The sequence below is a fragment of the Triturus cristatus genome, chromosome 6, assembly GCF_964204655.1.
Source record: "Triturus cristatus chromosome 6, aTriCri1.1, whole genome shotgun sequence".
NCBI classification, from domain to species: domain Eukaryota; kingdom Metazoa; phylum Chordata; class Amphibia; order Caudata; family Salamandridae; genus Triturus; species Triturus cristatus.
In genome coordinates this window covers 50,399,243-50,417,223 of record NC_140589.1, presented here as the reverse complement: position 1 = coordinate 50,417,223, position 17,981 = coordinate 50,399,243, and the positions used below count along the sequence as shown (strand labels likewise).

Below are 17,981 nucleotides of genomic sequence, written 5' to 3'. Positions count from 1 at the left end.
TTGCCTCTTCTGCAGATTCGGCTGCGTGTTGGACCTGTGTCTGACACTTCCATCGGTTGCTCCGCTGGACATAGAAGTGCTCCTGGCACCCTTGCAGGCCCATGTGCACAGTTGTCCATAGCGTATTGACGCATGTTGATGAAGGCATTTCTAGAGCCTCCAAGGGATGCTTCCGCTCCTGTTGGAAGGGATATCGGCTCTGCTCCAGAAGTACAGGCATCGGTATCAGGCGTGCAGGCATCTAATTCTTACCCGGCGGCTGCTGTGGGAACCAAAGATGAACGTCTTTGCTCACTCGACATGGTATTGGAAGTGCTGGAGGGATTGCCGACTGTAGATACGATGTTCAGTGATGTTGCGTTTCAGCGCAGTGTTCATTAACAATCTGGCCTCTCCTGTGCTGGGAACTATTTGGCAACTTTTTAAACATTTAGTAAGTTGAAGTTCGAATCTGACTTAGTTTTATTATTTGTTCCACTCTGCTCTAACTGAGCTTCATGGCTTTCAAGGTGCTCAGTTAAATAATAACAACATATACAAGTTTAGAGGACCTTTCGAACGCTTTTTAGATTAAATAGTTTTAAGGACATTTTCCCAGACTTTTTAAATAAATGTACCTGAAAGAGACTATTAGTTATAGATTCCTTACCTTAGAATAACCCCAGGTGTCAGACTGGATCCAGAGAATTTTTTCGTAGCAGTACCCCGGCGTGTCGGTATGTGGCGTCGGTCGACTCCGTGTTCGTCGGCGGCGTCGTGATTGCCAGTATGACGTCATGGTATGTACTTAGATGCCATCCCTGCACGCTGACGTCAGTTCTTTCTTTTTCCGCACCAGCCAGCGCGGATCTGGAGAGAGCGATACCTCTAGTCACTTTTTGACTACTCTTTTTCGATGTTTTGTTGACATCTTTTTGAGTCGTTCAACTCCTGATGCACGCAGGGATGTCACATCGATGGACAGACTTCAAACCTTGTAACTCCTATCACAAGTTGATGTCGGTTACAGATCCACACCTCTTGTGCCTCTGGTGTCTGGAGCACAACCATGACCCAAAGTCGTGCTCTGACTGTCGGGCCATGGCTCCGAAGTCTTTGCGGGAGCGGTCCCGAAAGCTTATCGAGGCCCGGCAGTCAGCTCCATGCCACTCAAGGTGATGGTCGAGAGGGAGGTCACGGGACCAGTCGCAGAGTCACCACCACTCCCATCGAAATCTTCGTCTTCGTCTTCGGGTAAGTCGAAGCACAAGAAGAAGGCGAAGAAGCACTGTTGGTCTTCGCCTTCTCCCCGTCCGTCAGCTGACTCGACGTGAGATGCGGACGGTCATCGTCCTCCAGCTCCACCCGCGGAGCCTGTTATGTGGGCTCCTCCCTTCCCTTCCTTCCCAGGAGCCTGAGCGACCCCTGTCCAAATTCGTACATTCTATGAAGCCTTCAACTCTATTTTTTGACAGCCTGACTCTGCTGGTGCGCCTTTGGGCTCCGCTGGGGGGTCTAGGACTTCGATGCCGGCGGCTCTGACCCAGCACCGCAGGTCCCCCAAGGATCCAGGCCTGGATCCGGATCGGCGCCGGTCGATCTCACACCACCTTCCCCGGCGGCGCTTCCACGCCTTCGATGCCAGTTGTGAGCCCGTCCAACCCTCGGCATGGACACAGAGCCAGACCGGCGTTGAGCCGTACTTTTATACCACTGTTCTATCCTGGCATTCCTTATCTCCTGAGTGGCAGCCAGAATAGGGTGAGGAGGACTGGGAGGGGTCTGTTGACCCTCTAGCAGACAAGCTAGAAGAGCCAGATGGGAGAGAGGAACTGGGTGAGGCCAGTGGTCTGGATACATCCCCAGACTTTGGTATGCTTTATCCCCCTACTGTGGCTATGGAGGAGGGAGCCTCCTATGCTGTGGTGTTGTGTAGGGCAGCTGAGCCCTTGGGCCTTGAGCTTCCTATGGTGGCAGTCAGGACTAATCTCCTGACTGAGGTGCTTCACCTGGCAGCAGCCTCTTCGGAGCCCTTGTTGCCGTTCAATGAGGCCCTTACAGACATCCTTCTGGACACCTGGTCCAAGCGCAGCACAGGGGCTCCTGTGGATAGGATAATTGCCCGATGCTACTGCTTTGCCCAGGGTGACCCCATTTTCCTCTCCCAACACCCTACCCCTGAGAGCTTGGTAGTACAAGCCTCAATGTCCAAAGGCGCATTCCCTACTGCTCCCCCAGATAGGGATTCCAAGATGCTGGACAATCTTGGGAAGAAGATGTTTTATTCCACCAGCTTAGGACTGCGGTCGGTGAATACCGCATGTCTCTTGGCCTGTTTGGCGACAAGGCAGATCGCGCACTCGAGCGCTTCACGGATTCTAGAGCTACGATCAAATCCTTGGGCATCGCTACCACCTCTTGTCCTGCGCAGTCTGCTTTTCGCCCCTTTCATGGCTACGGAAGGGGTGCCCCACCACGTTCCACCCAGAGCCACAGGTCTGCGCAAGGTGCCCAGCCTCTGCAAGGCCGGGGACGTGGGACCCAATGCCGTGGGTCTGGGGGCCAGCGGGCAGGCCAGTCCACCAGTGCGCCCTCTGCAGCAGCCTCCAAACCTTCCTAGTCCGACCTTTCAGGGCCACCAGTTGCCAGTGGGCGGTGGGATCAGTCATCACCTCCCCCGCTGGCAAAACATCACGTCGGACAGGTGGGTTTTGCAGAGAGTCCGAAGGGGTTACTCCCTCCCCTTCGAGACTACCCCTCCATACATGCCACCAACATTCCATCGCATGTCAGAGGATCATCTGGCCCTTCTCCATCAGGAAGTTATGAACCCTCTTGGCCAAGGGAGCTATCGAGCGAGTCCCTGCCCCAGAAGTAGGTTGTGGTTGCTACTCCCACTACTTTCTGGTTCCCAAGAAGTACAAAGGCCTGCTTCCTATCTTGGACCTCAGGGACTTCAACTGCTTCCTCCGGAAGAAGAAGTTAAAAATGCTGATGTTAGTTCAGGTCTTGTCTGCCCTCGACCCTGGAGACTGGATGGTGATGTTGGTTTTGCAGGACTCCTATTTCCACATCTCCGTCCTGCTGGCCCACATGCGTTACCTACGGTTCACAGTAGGGCACGAGCACTTACAGTTTACCGTGCTCCCCTTTGGCCTTACCAGCGCCCCTCAGGTGTTCACGAAAGTGACGGCGGTGGTCGCAACTCATCTGCGCGAATCAGGGGTTCCAGTCTTCCCCTATCTTAACGACTGGCTGTTGAAGGCAGGCTCACCCCAGGCTGCCGTCTCCCACCTACAGACTACGGCGGACCTTCTGCATTCGCTGGGGTTCACTATAAACGTGCCAAAGTTGCACCTGATTCCCTCTCAGAAGCTCCTTTTCATCTGAGCGGTTCTAGATACAGCGCAGTTTCGGGCTTATCCTCCCGAGCAGCAAGTCTGGGTTATTCGGGCTATCATTCTGATGTTTCAGCCTCTATCCCGGGTTTCGGTGAGAATACCCTGAGGCTACTGGGCCTCATGGCCTTCTGCATCCTGCTGGTGGATCATGTCAGTTGGCATATGCGGGCTCTGCAGTGGGACCTGAAGTTCCAGTGGGCACAGCATCAGGGGAATCTCGCCGATTTTATCCACATCTTGGAGGGCACTGCACTTCAATTGCAGTGGTGGCTCACAAACCAGAATTGGGTCAACGGCAGATCCCTCTCCCTTCCCCAACCAGAGTTCACGGTGGTGACAGATGCGTCACTTTTGAGATGGGGCGGCCACATGGGAGAGGCAGAGATCAGAGGTCTCTGGTTTCCGGTGGAGTCCGAGCTCCACATCAACATTCTGGAGCTTCTGGCGATTTGTCTTGCACTGAAGGCATTCCTTCCCTTTGTCAAGGGGAGAGTAGTGTAGGTGTTCACCGACAACACCAACGCCATGTGGTACTGCAACAAACAGGGCTGGGTGGGGTGGTGGACCCTATGTCAAGTGGCTCTTCTCCTTTGGACATGGCTGGAAAATCAGGGCATATCCCTGGTGGTTCAACACCTGGCATGTTCCCTGAACTCCTGGGTGGACAAACTCAGCTGCAGGGTCATGATGGATCGCGAATGGTGTCTTCACTCGGAGGTGGTGCACTGTCTTTTTCAGCAGTGGCGAGAGCCTTAGTTATATCTGTTATCCACCTAAGAGAACGCGCAATGTCAGCAATTCTGCGCTTTGGAATTTCCAAGGCGGCACTCGCTCTGCGACACTTTTTGTCATGAGTGGAGTTGTGGTCTTCTATACAACTTTCCGCCTATACCACTTCTGCCCAGAGTGCTTAAAAAGATCAAGCGTGACCGGGCCCAAGTCATTCTTGTGGGTCCGGATTGGGCACGAAGAGTCCTGAGCTCTTGACCATGGCCATCGATCCTCCGATCAGACTGCCTCTTTGGGAGGATCTTCTGTCGCAGCAACAGGGGACGGTCCTCCACCTGAACCACCTCCTTGCGTGAAGATTGAGCGGCGACAGTTGACTGCTTTTGACCTTCCTCTCGAAGTCTGTAATGTTATCTTAGCAGCCAGGCGTCCCTCCACTAAAACGGTATACGCCTGCAGATGGAAGAAATTTGTTGCATGGTGCACAGCAAAGGCTGTGGTTCCCCTTTCTGCCCCTCTTTCAGAGGTTCTCCGATTCCTTCTTTCTTTGGCCTTCCTTCGCCTTCTTGATCAGCCTTCTCTTTTCATGTCCCCAATTGTAAATAGGTTTCTGAAGGGCATCACTCATCTCTTTCCTCCTGTTCCTTTTCTAATGCCCCAGTGGGACTTGAACTTGGTCTTGGTCACATGTGTGCTCCTTTCGAGTCACTACAAAATTGTCCACTCAGACTTTTAACTTTAAAGACTGCCTTTCTGATTGCCATCACCTCTGCTCGGAGAGTGAGTGAGCTTCAGGCTCTTTCTTCTAAGCCTCCTTTCATTGCTGTTTATCTGGACAAGGTTGTCCTCAGAACTCGGCCTTCTTTTCTTCCCACAGTGGTTACCTCTTTCCATATAGGGCAGACCATCACCTTGCCCACCTTCTTTCCGCCCCCGCATCCTTCCACGGAGGAGGAAAGGCTCCACCGTCTGGATCCAAAACGTGCGTTATCCTTTTATTTGGACCGCACAAAGCGATTCCGGGTGGACGATCAACTCTTTGTTGGCTATGTAGGCGCCAAGCAAGGGCAGGCCGTGCAAAAATGGGTCGTTCTTTGCTTTAAGATCTGCTATTCCTTGGCAAAAAAGGAGCCTCCAGTAGGACTGCTCGCCCATTCCACCAGGGCGACGGCAGCTACTACTGCTTTGGGACGTGGAGTCCCCTTTCATGATATTTGCCAGGCAGCGACGTGGGCATCTCTGCACACACTCACCAAACATTATTGCCTGGATACTCAAGTCCGGAGAGATGGCTTCTTTGGCCGTTCAGTTCTCCAGGACTTCCTGGTGGGAACTTAGTTCACAGACCCACCTCCGGGGTTGGTATTGCTGGGGTATGTATTCTAAGGTAAGGAATCTATAACTAATAGTCTCTTTCCGATGAACAAGTTACTTACCTTCGGAAACGATATATCTGTAAGAGACATATATTAGTTATAGATTCCTTACCACCCCACCCATCCTCGCCCGTTCTGCGAACTGTCTTCTAGGGTAAGTGACACCCTTTCAGGGCCCTAGTTTTGTGCACCAGTGGTCAGTGTCTTGCATGGCTCTGCGCTTCTGGTGTGGTACGTCGTGTAAAAGAACTGAAGTCAGCGCGCAGGGGCGGTGTCTAAGTAGATACCACAATGCCATTGAGGCGATCACAATGCCAACAACGAGCGTGGAGTCGACCGATGCCACATACCGACTCACAGGGGTACTGCTACGAAAAAATTCTCTGTATCCAGTCTGACGCCTGGGGGTAATTCTAAGGTAAGGAATCTATAACTGATATATGTCTCTTGCAGATATATCATTACCGAAGATAAGAAGCTACTAAAAGAACAAGTTAAAGTTTAAAATAATCTTTACGCTTTTTATAGCTTGAGACTTATTAATATTTAGTTGACCCTGTTGACCTTTTGATGAGGAGTGGGTGTCATGTCCTTTAGGCTAGTCCTGTCATGTATACCCCCTTTACATACATTGTCCCATCCACATGACAATAACGGTTCTGAAACAGGTGACCTTTTACCTAGTGGCTTGCTCCTTTCTCTTCGACACCAAGCGCTTAGTATTCTATCCTAATCCCTGTACCTGACGTACATAAACATGTTCTCAGGCACGGCATAATTACTCTGTATAAGGATCACTACTTTTTTTTAATCCTTGGCCAACAGCCAGCTGTGCATGATCACATTTGTTTGGGAAAACATTTAGGATTGTTTTCAAAACATTGATAAGTGTTTTCAAAGCATTCGTGATTGTTTTAAAAACATCGATTCTAGAAGAAAACCTGGAGTGACCACTCTAGTATATAAGACCCTTATTTCCCCTGCAAATTAGAGGAGAATTTCTTCCAAGCTGATACGGGGTCCTGCATGTTGAATCTTCGACACACATTGGTCTGACATCCCTTGCTGGGTGTCGTCCTCGAAGTAGAGATAGGGTCCTTCATTCTCAACCATCAGTGAGGGGGCTGGTTCATCCCTAGGGGATTCTTGGCCAGATACATACATATACGCATATACATGCTACACCTACAGAGCTAGGCTAGTTACATTTAGGCAAAATTTCTAAGGGTGCGCATTATAAGATTATGTAAATGCTAATATTTTATCTGAACTGTATATGTTCATTTTTTAAGCATTATGGTAGAAATGTATATACGCTTTACCATATTAGCACTTGCGATTTTTTTTGTATGCTTCTGTCTCCTGATTGTCGCAGCAAATATGTTTTACACAGGACTACTGCTGGACCAATAAATACTATTGAAAATGTCCTGATTGCCCTCTTGTGGATTTTCTGAGAATAAGTAGGCACGAGTGACTGAGCGAAAAGTACTGTACTGTTTTCCACGATCCCTGAGGAATCAGGTTTATCATGTTCATTGGTTGCCAGTAACTACCTACACCACTGTAGAATATAGGGGGGTGGTAGTGGCACTGTAGAGCCGGTCTAACAGCTGACATATGCTGTAGGGGTGTCCGTTAAGTGGTTGGACACCAAGCCCTCAGTTTAAGTCATCTAAAACGTGCAGGTCCTGGGGATTCCTAGGAACTACATGACACTGAAGAGTTCGTTCTAAGGGTCCAGTATTTATACCTAGTGCCCATTTTGAAGTAAAGAAAGCTTCTAGAGGTTTCCATCCTCCCGAGGAGTCAGGCATCCCTTCCTCTCTGTCCTGGCCCACCATCCTACACCACAAGAGTGCTCACCCCAGGAGTCTGAAGGAAAACCTTCCGTATGGTCAGCTTTTGGGGATTGAATTTTTCAAGAAAAATTGACTATGAACAGCATGCAGCTATCTTTCGTGAACAAATGATCATGAGGGGTTACTAAAAAAGCAATAAAAAGAGCTTGGTACACACCCTGTGAAGAACTCCTACAAAAGAGGGATAAACCACCACTGGAAAGACTGGTTTGCATCACAACGTTTGGCCCATATACTAATAAATTCAAGCAAATTGTACTAAAGAACTGGCACAATCAGAGTATTGGCCAAAAAATTGTAAGGGCAGATATTTTTCTCACACAACCCAAGGGTGATCTTCTTTCGCAATGTCAACTTAAACCTGTCATGGGCCATCATAAATGTGGAAACTGCTCCGTGTGTGATCTGAATTTGTACATAATGCCATCAGACGGCGCCATTCAGAGTTTTCAAATTGCAAAATCAAAAACGTGGTTTATGCTGTTCTTTGTCCTTGTCTGAAGTTATACATAGTCAAGAAAAATCAGCAGATAAACCAACTTATTACATAACATCGTTCCGGAATAAATAAAGAAAGTATTAACAGCACCCATGGTCGAACACTTTATTGAAAAATTCCATAGTGAAAAGGATTTTAAGTGGACAGTGTTGTTTGCTTTGAACACAACAAAATGATTAATTGATATTGACACTGCTCTAATTCAAAAGGAGGCTTATCTTATATTAAAATACAATAGTGCAGTTACAGGCCTTAACGGAATGACAGAACTGTCTAGAGCATAATGTTTCACTTTCCAAACCACAAGTCCCAGAACGCACCTGTCGTGGAGATAGAATGTTCTCCCCCAGCTTACATTGCCATTGGTTGGTTGTGTTTAAACTACATTCCCCAGGAGGCCACGCAGTTTTACGCGCGTTATATGTTCTGACGTGAAATGCCCCCATTCACCTAACATGCTGGTCAAATGATTCTGGAGTGATTCAATCAAGTTTTTGGAAGTAAGTCTTGCAAAATCAAGCATTACCCGCTCGTACTGCAGCTAGCGGTTTGGTAACTGACATAATTTTTCAGGAATTCGGGACGCGTTTGAATTGAGGTCCGCGAGGCGTGCAATATTTCTGCATTTGCAAAGGTACATGTTTATCCTTCTAAAAGTAAAAATAAACAGTTGATATGCAACGTGAGCTGCAATAAGTAACCACTGGCGCTCGACTTTTGATGTTGTTACAGATAAATATGTGATGACTTTTAACTTCAGTTTAAGCAACAAGCCCCATTGTCCGAATTCAAAGTAGATACAGACTCGCAACTTTGTTGCCATGATGAAGGCGAACTAATGGTTTCAACCAAGTTTCATCAGGTAATTCTTTGTCCTGCAAGTGCCAGATCCTGTTGGAGAGCAGGAGATTTATTTTTTAATAAAGTCACGTAGATTAGTTACACACTCACCTACACCTGTTTTTTGCATCATTTATTTCGCAGAATTTCATGAAATATCCAGAAGTAAGAAGCCCTGATGATAGGCACAGTACCTTAAGCCTGTGCTTTGAAACACGTTGATATTCTAAAACACTGAGGAACTGTCAAAAATTATACTTTTGCTGTTGAGGGACTTGGACTGAAAATGTAATTCCCCACCTATATGCAGAAAGTAGTTGTTAGGTATTTCCTTGAGTTTTGGTCTAATTGAAAGCCCCAAGGTTTGCCGTGTGTTAAATGAAATGGTGTAAAAAACCGCCTTTTTAAAAAACATTGTTGTATATAAGTGATGGCACATTTCAATGTTTTGTTCATGAATGTAATTGATGAATTGTTCAATGTACTATTTGTTTATTTCATTTGAAATTTATGTGTCTCTTCTTTTCATACTTTCGAATTTTGCTAAAAAAATATGAAAAATATATGAAAATAATCTAGAATTAGATGGTTTAATAAATAACCCAATCAAACAAAATAGGCATTGGTTTGATTGATGCTACAAAGAGATAAAGCAGAAAGTATCAAAGGAGTCAGGTACCCCCCCTTTGTTTTTGATAACATTTCTAAAAGTGGCATTTTCAGAATTGTGATTAAAAATCTGACTTTAACAATAAAGATGGCTTTTAAATACTAATCTGTAGACACCAAACCTGTTCACCTGCTCTCAATTGAAAGGTATCACTTATTAAAATGTAATAAGGTAACCCAGTTGTAGGAAAGCAGGATCTTTCTTTTATGGTTATCCCCACCTTTTTCCTGGCGTCAGTATGTTTTGACTGTAGTTTGCTGGGATCCTGCTAACTAGGATCCCAGCAGTTGTGTTCTCTCCCAAAATGGATTTGGTAAGTGCTTTGGTCCCTTCACAATTGGCGGTGTTGGAGGCATGATCTCATGTATTTGGGAAGCTCCTTAGAGGAGCCCCCTGTACTCCCGGTTACAGCCTTTCAGGGTCTGCCAGCAATCTAGTGCTGCTGCTGATCACAGCCAATGTTCTGCCCCCTTGCTGCTGAGCTGAGCTTGGGCAGGGTAAGGTAGAACAATAGGTTTCCTGTCACAGGGAGGTGTGACCACCTCCCAGACTGGACTTAGTGTATTGGGCTAATGCATTGAAGGTGACATTTGGTACCCGCCTTGCATTCTGCGGTTTGAGCCAGTTCAGGAACCCTTGGTTTCCACTCTGGGGCAAAACTAGACAAAGGACAGGGGAGTATCCTCCCCTCTGTAGAGCCCCTCCTCTGGGAAGGATCCTTGAGTCATTTAAACCTTTCCTTGGGTATTTAAGGGCTCATCCGTGGGTGGCTCCTCAGATTTATCATGCAATAAGACTCACTTCTGAAACCAAAACACTCTTCAGCCATCTGGGCACTTGGACTTCGCTGGACTTCACCAGGAACCGAGACTTCTTCAAGGAAGACTCCTGCTGATCCTGGTCTCGCTGTTCTGCAAGTTTTCTTCCACTGCTATGTCTGTGCTTCACTCGGGTTCTCCAGAAGACGTGTGTGCATCAAGGACATCCAAAGTAATCACCCTTGGAGTGAAGAAGTCGCTCCCCTGCATCTGCAGGCACCGCATCGAAGCTGACCGGTCTGCTGCTTCTGTCGTCCCACAGACTTCCTGAGGCCCAGCAACACAGGTGGTGGTTCTGTGGTTCCCCCGAGGCCTGAACTGTCTTCCCTGCAACTTGGAGGACAATATCCCTCGTCGGAGCCACTGGGACCAAACCCCTGTGTACCACATTGACTTTTTGGCTCTGCACTCCAGAGATATTAAGGCTACAAGCATCTCCAGCCTCCAGCACATCATCCCTTGAAGATCACAGTCCTCATTGCATCCCTTGCATCATGGGCCTCCATCTGTGGTGAGCTGCCTACGGTCCTCTTACGACACTTGTGCCTTCTACCTGTGGGTCCTCTCAAGGTTCTTCTTCTGCTTTGTTGGTTTCCCTACTTGCTCAGCCTGCTCTGACTCTCTTGAACTCGGTGAGTTCCTTGGACCTTGCTGGTTCCAATGATTGCATCCTTTCATCTTCCACGCCAGTTGCGGCTACCAAGGCCTATTGGTGCTCCCGCCGGACATTGACCACCGTGACACTTACATCCGACATGGTACAACTTGTATATAGCTCCTGGTCTTCCACAGCATCACAGGGTCCCCACAGCTGCAGCGACAAGGTCCTCATCAACTCTTCTGAGTTCCCTGCCAAGTGTGGGCATTGTGTTTTCTGTGCCTCCTGGTCACCTCCGAGTGTCATAGACTCTGTCCCCTCTGCTTGCAGGCTCTCCTCTTCAAGAATCCACCCTTGGATTCTACCGGACATCTTCACAGACTTCTCCAGAGGCCTTTCTTCCCAATTCGTCCATTGTTATCTACGAGAGGTGTTCCGATGTCACTTCACCCCTTTGCATCCGGCTTCCTTGGTTCAGGTAATCTGGTGCCTGGGGCATCCACTGGTGGGGTGCTTCTCCAACCTTCTGTCCACCGAAGAGTTTCTTCGAGGGCCTTTGGGAAGGGTCCTTTTTCTTTAAAACTGCAACCACGACTTCTCCAATGACTTCCTTTGATCACGCTGCTGTGTTTCCACTTGCACACACGGCTGCCTTTCCACTCTGCACACAGCCTCCTTTGGGTTCCTGGGTACTTACCTCAGGTGGTTCCTGGTTCTCCAAGCTTTTCTAAATCTTTTGGTCCAAGTCCCGTTCTCCTTTGCAGTTCGCCTTCCACTTATTTAGTATATGGTTTGGCCTCCCCCTAGCGACCAGTGTATATTTGTGCTACTTATCTGATTTCTTTGAAGTATTTTCATGTGTATTATTGATATCGGATAGGAAATATACAAAGTGATAGTGATTGTGTTGTTTAGACTTATTTTTTATAAATTCTCTGTGGTTCTTTTGTACCTAATGATAAAATGTGTTAAACAATCTGCTTAACACTCCTTCAAGATACAACTGAAGGCTTCTGTCCACAGCTACCCATTTGAGAGCTATTAGGTTATCAAAGACCACTAAAATCACCATAAGGGTTGCCTGGATTAGTGCTAGGTGCATCACTCCTTTAATTGTGCACTACATACTAAGCGAGCCTCCAACACCAATGTTAACCTATGAGGGAAGTAGGCCTAGCAGAATTGAAAAACTAATGCAAGAGTTTTACATTACCAGGACATGAAAAACTTAAAAGTACTTGCCCAGATTTTTAAATACATTGAGCCCTGCTCTCCGGGCGGTTCAGGGTCTGGCCTGTTGTGGCTTAAAAAGGAAGGATTGGACATGGAAAAAAAAGTTTCTTTTGCCAGGTCAAAACAGGGCCATTTTCTGAATGCCTTGACAGTTGCTCTTTACATCTCATAATTATCAAGATGATTTTTCTGATTGTGATCACTTCTTCCAGGCATGTCAGTAAGTTGTAAGCGCTAAGCATCAGGCTTCTGTGCAAACCCTTTTACTCTAACGAGTTAGTCCTCAGAACAAGAGCTGACTTCCTCTCAAAGGTGGTGACTTCTTTCCAAGTGGGTCAATCCATAACTCTGCCATCTTTCTATCTTCTCCGCCCTTTCACCCAACCAAGGAGGAGTAGAAGTTGCACAGCCTGGATCTCTCATAAGGTGGTGAGCTTCTACCTCACCAAAGATTTTCGTTTGATGACCAGCTGTTGATCAACTATATAAACAGTAGGAAAGCAGTACAAATGTTGACCTTATCCCAAGAGGACTATCTTCTGCATTGAGATCTGCTGTGCCATAGCCCAAAAATAATCTCCGGTGGGCATTAAAGCATACATAGCAAGAGCCACATTTTCCTCTTCTGATCTAGCTATACGGGTCTCCATTAGTAACATTGGCCGAACAGCTACTTGCTTAACCCTCCGTACCTTCATCAAGCACTGTTGCTTGGATACAGAGGTGAAAAGGGATGGTCATTAACTATGCATCAAGGACCTCCATGCCAGATGTGGGTTTTGCTCAGTAATCTATTCAAGAGATGCGTAATCTTCAGGTAAATAGAGTATCTACTGGACATATCCTTAGTGAAGGTAAGTAGCTTTTTTGTATGCCCTTTCTTGTTCACATGAAACATGTTATCTCCTTTTCACTTTTTTCAAGTGCTTTCAATACTGATGGTGCCATTCCCTTTCTCTTCCTTCTGGGGAGGCCATTTTCTCCATTTAGGCTGCATTGCAGCCTGCATGGAGAAGGGCAGAGTGCGCATGACTGGTCTGAGCGGCACCAGGGGGCCGACCAAACAGTCTTTGCGCACTTGGGAGTGAGCAGGCACGCCACTCCTCTCCTGCCCTGCTCTCAGAGCAGACCCGCCCGACCGCAACCAAACATAAAATGGTAATAACACAGTTATTACCATTTTATGTTTCTGCTTCTCATACTGTGAGAAGCAGTGGGGCAACACTCCTCTGCCCTAGTGGAGGAGCCGCCCCTGCTTATTCCCTGGAAACTCGTAATCGGTGCAATTTATCACAACCGGTAAGTAACATACCCCGTGGTGTCGTCATTTATCAGGTACAATAAGTCTCCTTCCGAATGGCACGCCAATTTTGAAGAAGGAGTAACAAGAGCTTGCTTCTGGTTTAAAATGAGTTGTGCTGAAGTTATTACACATCTGCTAACGTAAAACCCGGGAGCATATTATCAACGGGCAGCGATAATCATCGCTGGCCGTGCTTAGCGATAATTTTATTATCGCAAGCTATCTCTGGAATTTATCACCCTGGTAGAGCGTTATTAACAACGTGTTTCTCCAGGGCGATAAAAATTCTAGAGATAGCAAGGTTATCGCCCTGATATGACCCACAGGGTCGTATCAGCATAATCCACCTCAATGTTAGGGATAGGTAAGTCTGCATTGTAGCAGACGTTAGTTTTTGGAGAAAACAGCTGTTTTCTCCAAAAACTAACGTGTGCTAAAATGCTGGGGCAGCCTTGTAAATATCGCAATGAGGACATCAGCGATATTTACAAGGTTGTCCATCCGGGGTACGCCCAGGGACGCCCACTTTGCATCTCATTAGAGATGCAAAAGGAGGCATTGGGAAAAAGGGTGCTAACATGTGATTATGCATGTTATCACCCTCTTGTAAATAGGGTGATAGTTTTATCTCCGCTTTTTTGGCTTTTCAAGCCAAAAAAGTGGAGCTAAAGTCCTTGTAAATATGCCCCTCGGTGAATAGTGGCCTGGAAAAACATGAATAGGATGCACAAATATTATTATATATGTGAGCAGCTCAGAAAAGGGAGAGATAAAGCACCTGGTAAATAACACATCCTTCAGTGCTGGTATTTCCAAAAGTGATCTTTATTAATGCACGAATAACTGGTCCCTCGGATGTGCGCCTGTCTTTGTCCTAGCTGGAATGAACGAATGAAAGTCGAAGAGCAGTTTTTGTATACTATACAGGTACATGAGTGAAGATTGTCACAAACCGATGTCTTATGCATGTCCCCTGTGCTCTGTCATGCAGGAAGGAGTGTACGTTTATGGACTGTACATAGATGGAGCCGGCTGGGATAAACGGAACGCCAAACTCACAGAATCCAGTGCCAAGGTCCTGTTCATCATGATCCCGGTGGTGCACATATTTGCCATCAACTCGACGAGCCCAAAGGATCCGAAACTCTACACATGCCCGGTGTACAAGAAGCCGAGGAGGACAGATTTAACCTACATTACTCCTCTCTGGCTGAGAACCGTGCAGCCCCCAGACCACTGGATCCTGAGGGGGGTGGCCCTGCTCTGTGACATCAAGTGATCCTCTTCCAGTTGTACAAACCTCTCATGGCTTTTGTTTTAGCTTCTTAGTGTCAGAAGGTTATTCTATTCCTGTTTGTAATAGAATGTGTGCAGTGATTTTCCTTGTATAGCACAGCGCTCGTTGATAGTTTTTCAGTGTCCTTTTCACTTCGTTTGTACAGCAGCGCTCGATTATGCTGTCCTATATGACCGTGTGCTTATAATGGCCAAAGTCAATGTGTGAGACATTCTGTTTGTCAGTTTCTTATTACACTTTACTAAAATCCTTTGCTGAAAATGCTTTTAATGTAAAATGCATTCTGCCCAATACTCTTTGACTGTTGAGAATGCAGGGCAGACAATAAAAATGTAAACAACTAAATATGTCTCCTTCATTAAAATTAAAATAATGCAAGGCACTCGTACAGAGATCAGCATGATGCCATCAACACTGTTACTTTGCTTTTACATTTACTCATCAGAACAAAGACAGCTCTCTGGGAGAACATTTTGTTCATATTAACAATAAAATGCAAAGAACTTCGAGTTGGAAACTATATTGTCTTAGTTACTTACCAGTAATTGCGATACTCTGAGTTCTACTCACCCGCTTGCAGCCAGCCCTTATATGTGAGGCCTCCAGAGACACCAACCCCACCAGATCTAAAAACGAATCAAATCCCATCCACCCCAACCACTCCTCCCGTTCGTAACAAGCTCCAACCAGCAGACATGTCAGTTGTCTCACAGGGAGGGTGGGAGAGACCTTGGCTGCAAGCGACGTAATAGGACTAATGCAATTACCGGTAAGTAATTAAGACATTACCTCCTCGTCCATTCTCTTGCTTGCAGCCCTTACATGTGAGACGTGGCAAGCAAAAAATTCAGACAACTGACAATGCTCGCTGAACACATATTCGTTGAGATGCGCCTCACCAAGACACCATCTAATACAGCATTGTAGAGGGAATCTGATGATCAAACACCTCAGAGACACAGAGAATCTCAGCCAGATTAGAAAGTCCAGCAAATGTGGAGGCATCAGTCTGTAGTGTTAACCGGGAAAGCTCCTCAAAAGAAGCACCCTGTACCATCAAAGTCGAGGTCATACTCTGCGTAGACCGACCCGGAACCACAAAGACCATAGAAACCAACATACAGACCCAGTTGTGCAAAGCAGCAGCTGCTGGTTCTCTTGCAGGGGATTTCCATGTATAGTCATAGCACTAGAATAATAGTCATGAGCCGGGACCCCGGAGCACTTCTTTAGATATATCTTCTTCAGTGGATGTTTTTCACCTGTCTTCAGGAAGGCCTGCAAAGGCACTTACGAGATAGAAACGACAATAATGCAGCCTGACTAATTAGGCTACAATGGCCATAACTTCATCTTGAAGTGAAAAAGATAGCCAGTATACTATGTTTTGTACAATTGTTTATGGTGGTTAACCCACAGAAAAATCCCCTACACAAAACTCCTTTTTCATGATAGAGATGAAAGGATGGGGCAGAGTAGCCCCCATAGGCTGCCATTTAATGTCTTAAACTAGATGCTGTGCCTTTAGGAAACTCCAGAGACAACCAGTATCCCATGATGCACAGCCAGTGGCAGTTACTTCAGTTCTTTTTGAAGGCGATGAGAAGTGAATGTCTATTTTGTAAAATGGATACCTCTGTCTGATCCACCGGGGAGGAGGGAGAGTTGCTTATGACTTATCATGGAAATACCCCTGCACGAGAACTGGAGTTACAGGTAAGAAACTATTCCATCTCCTGCAGGGGATTTCCATGTATAGTTATAAGCACTTAAATAGGCTAGCAACCCCATCCCTACACACAGACACGGTGGAAGAGACAGAGAATTAAACTGCAATTTTAAGCAAAGAGGTTCCGAAGGAAAGCCTGCCCTACTTGAGCATCTGCCTTGGCTTTAGAATCTAGGCAGTAGTGTCTTGTGAATGTATGGACTGACTTCCAGGTAGCAGCTTTACAAATCTCCGAAATGGGAATATTACGAAGCAAAGCCGCAGTAGCTGCCTTTCCTCTGGTAGAATGAGCCCTAGGCTTACCAGCAAGGGATTTGTTAGCTTTCTGATAACAGAGTAAAATACAAGAAATAATCCATCTGGAAATGGATTGTTTAGAAGTGGCTAGACATGTACAAGAGAGCCATAGTTTACAAATAACTGATCCGCTTTCCTTATATCCTTAGTTTTGTCCAGATAAAATTTCAAAACCCTTCTTACATCAAGGGAATGAAGTGATCTCTGCCGGAGAAGATGGATGCTGGAAGAAAGTAGGCAAGGAAATAGTTTGGTTTACATGAAAATCCAAAATAACCTTAGGTAGTAATTTCAGATGAGTCCTCATAACCACTTTAGATGTAAGGAAAACTGTGTACGGTGACTGAATTACGCTAAAACTGCAGGCGGAGGTGATAGCCACAAAGAAAGCGGTCTTCCAGGACAGATGCTGAAGAGTCGGGTTCAAAGGGCTCTTGCATTAGTCGAGCGGGACTATTCTAGTGCTATTCTAGTGCTCATGACTTATCATGGAAATCCCCTGCAAGAGAACTGGAGTTGCAGGTAAGAAACTATTCCTTGCACATCATACCTGGCAGTACCAAGTACCAAGCATCACACACTACCCTGTGAAAGGGCGAAACCCTCTGCAAATAGACCAAAACACCCCGCATCCCCAGACTACAAGGAAGTGCAACCACCATTGACCCCGAGGAAGGGAAAAAGTCTTACAAGAATCACTACTCACTGTACAGGTAAAGAAGACGTAACAGTTGGGGAAACCCCGGTACAGTCACCAACACCACACTGTAAGGAAAAACCCTGCAAAAAGAAAACTTAGAGGACAAAGCCCCCAACTCCCCTAACCATCTGGCTAATGCAAACGCCACCAGAAAGAGTGACATAAGAGAAGGAACAGTAAACCCAACTACCACCAAAGGTTCAAAATGAGCCGAGATCAAGGACTCCAGTACCACCGCCAAGTTCCACGAAGAAACGTCCCTCACCGACTTAGGGCAAGGAATATGACAAACCCATTCAAAACCCTAGCACCAAGCCATCCACATCCAATAACATCCTCCATGGACACCCGAAGGTCTGGATTGCCGCCCATCATACACACAACAGAGCCACAGTCAAACCACATGAAGAACCATTGTGCAAGACTACCATCCCCAACAGGAAACTCACAATCATAATAGCAGGATCAAGACCCCTTACCCCACACCATTTGGAAAAAGACATCCAATGCCGAATAGCTGAGCAACAAATAGACCACTGTCTGGACACACGTAACATAGTCAATAAACTGTCCAAAACTCTCTGGCCAGACACACACCTCCTTTCAACCTCCAGGCCATCAAACAGAGTCCCTGCAGACTCCCCACCCAA

At 46.6% G+C, this 17,981-nt stretch overlaps 1 protein-coding gene across 1 annotated transcript in view; it reads left to right on the top strand.

The window, feature by feature from the left end:
* DNAH8 (dynein axonemal heavy chain 8) overlaps positions 1-14,623 on the top strand; it is a 13,985,216-nt gene extending 13,970,593 nt beyond the window's left edge. The window contains exon 93 of the mRNA XM_085610239.1: positions 14,300-14,623. Coding sequence (XP_085466365.1) covers positions 14,300-14,587 — 288 coding nt within the window. The 3' untranslated portion in view covers positions 14,588-14,623. The remainder of the gene's footprint in view (positions 1-14,299) is intronic.
* The last annotated feature ends 3,358 nt before the right edge of the window (positions 14,624-17,981 follow it).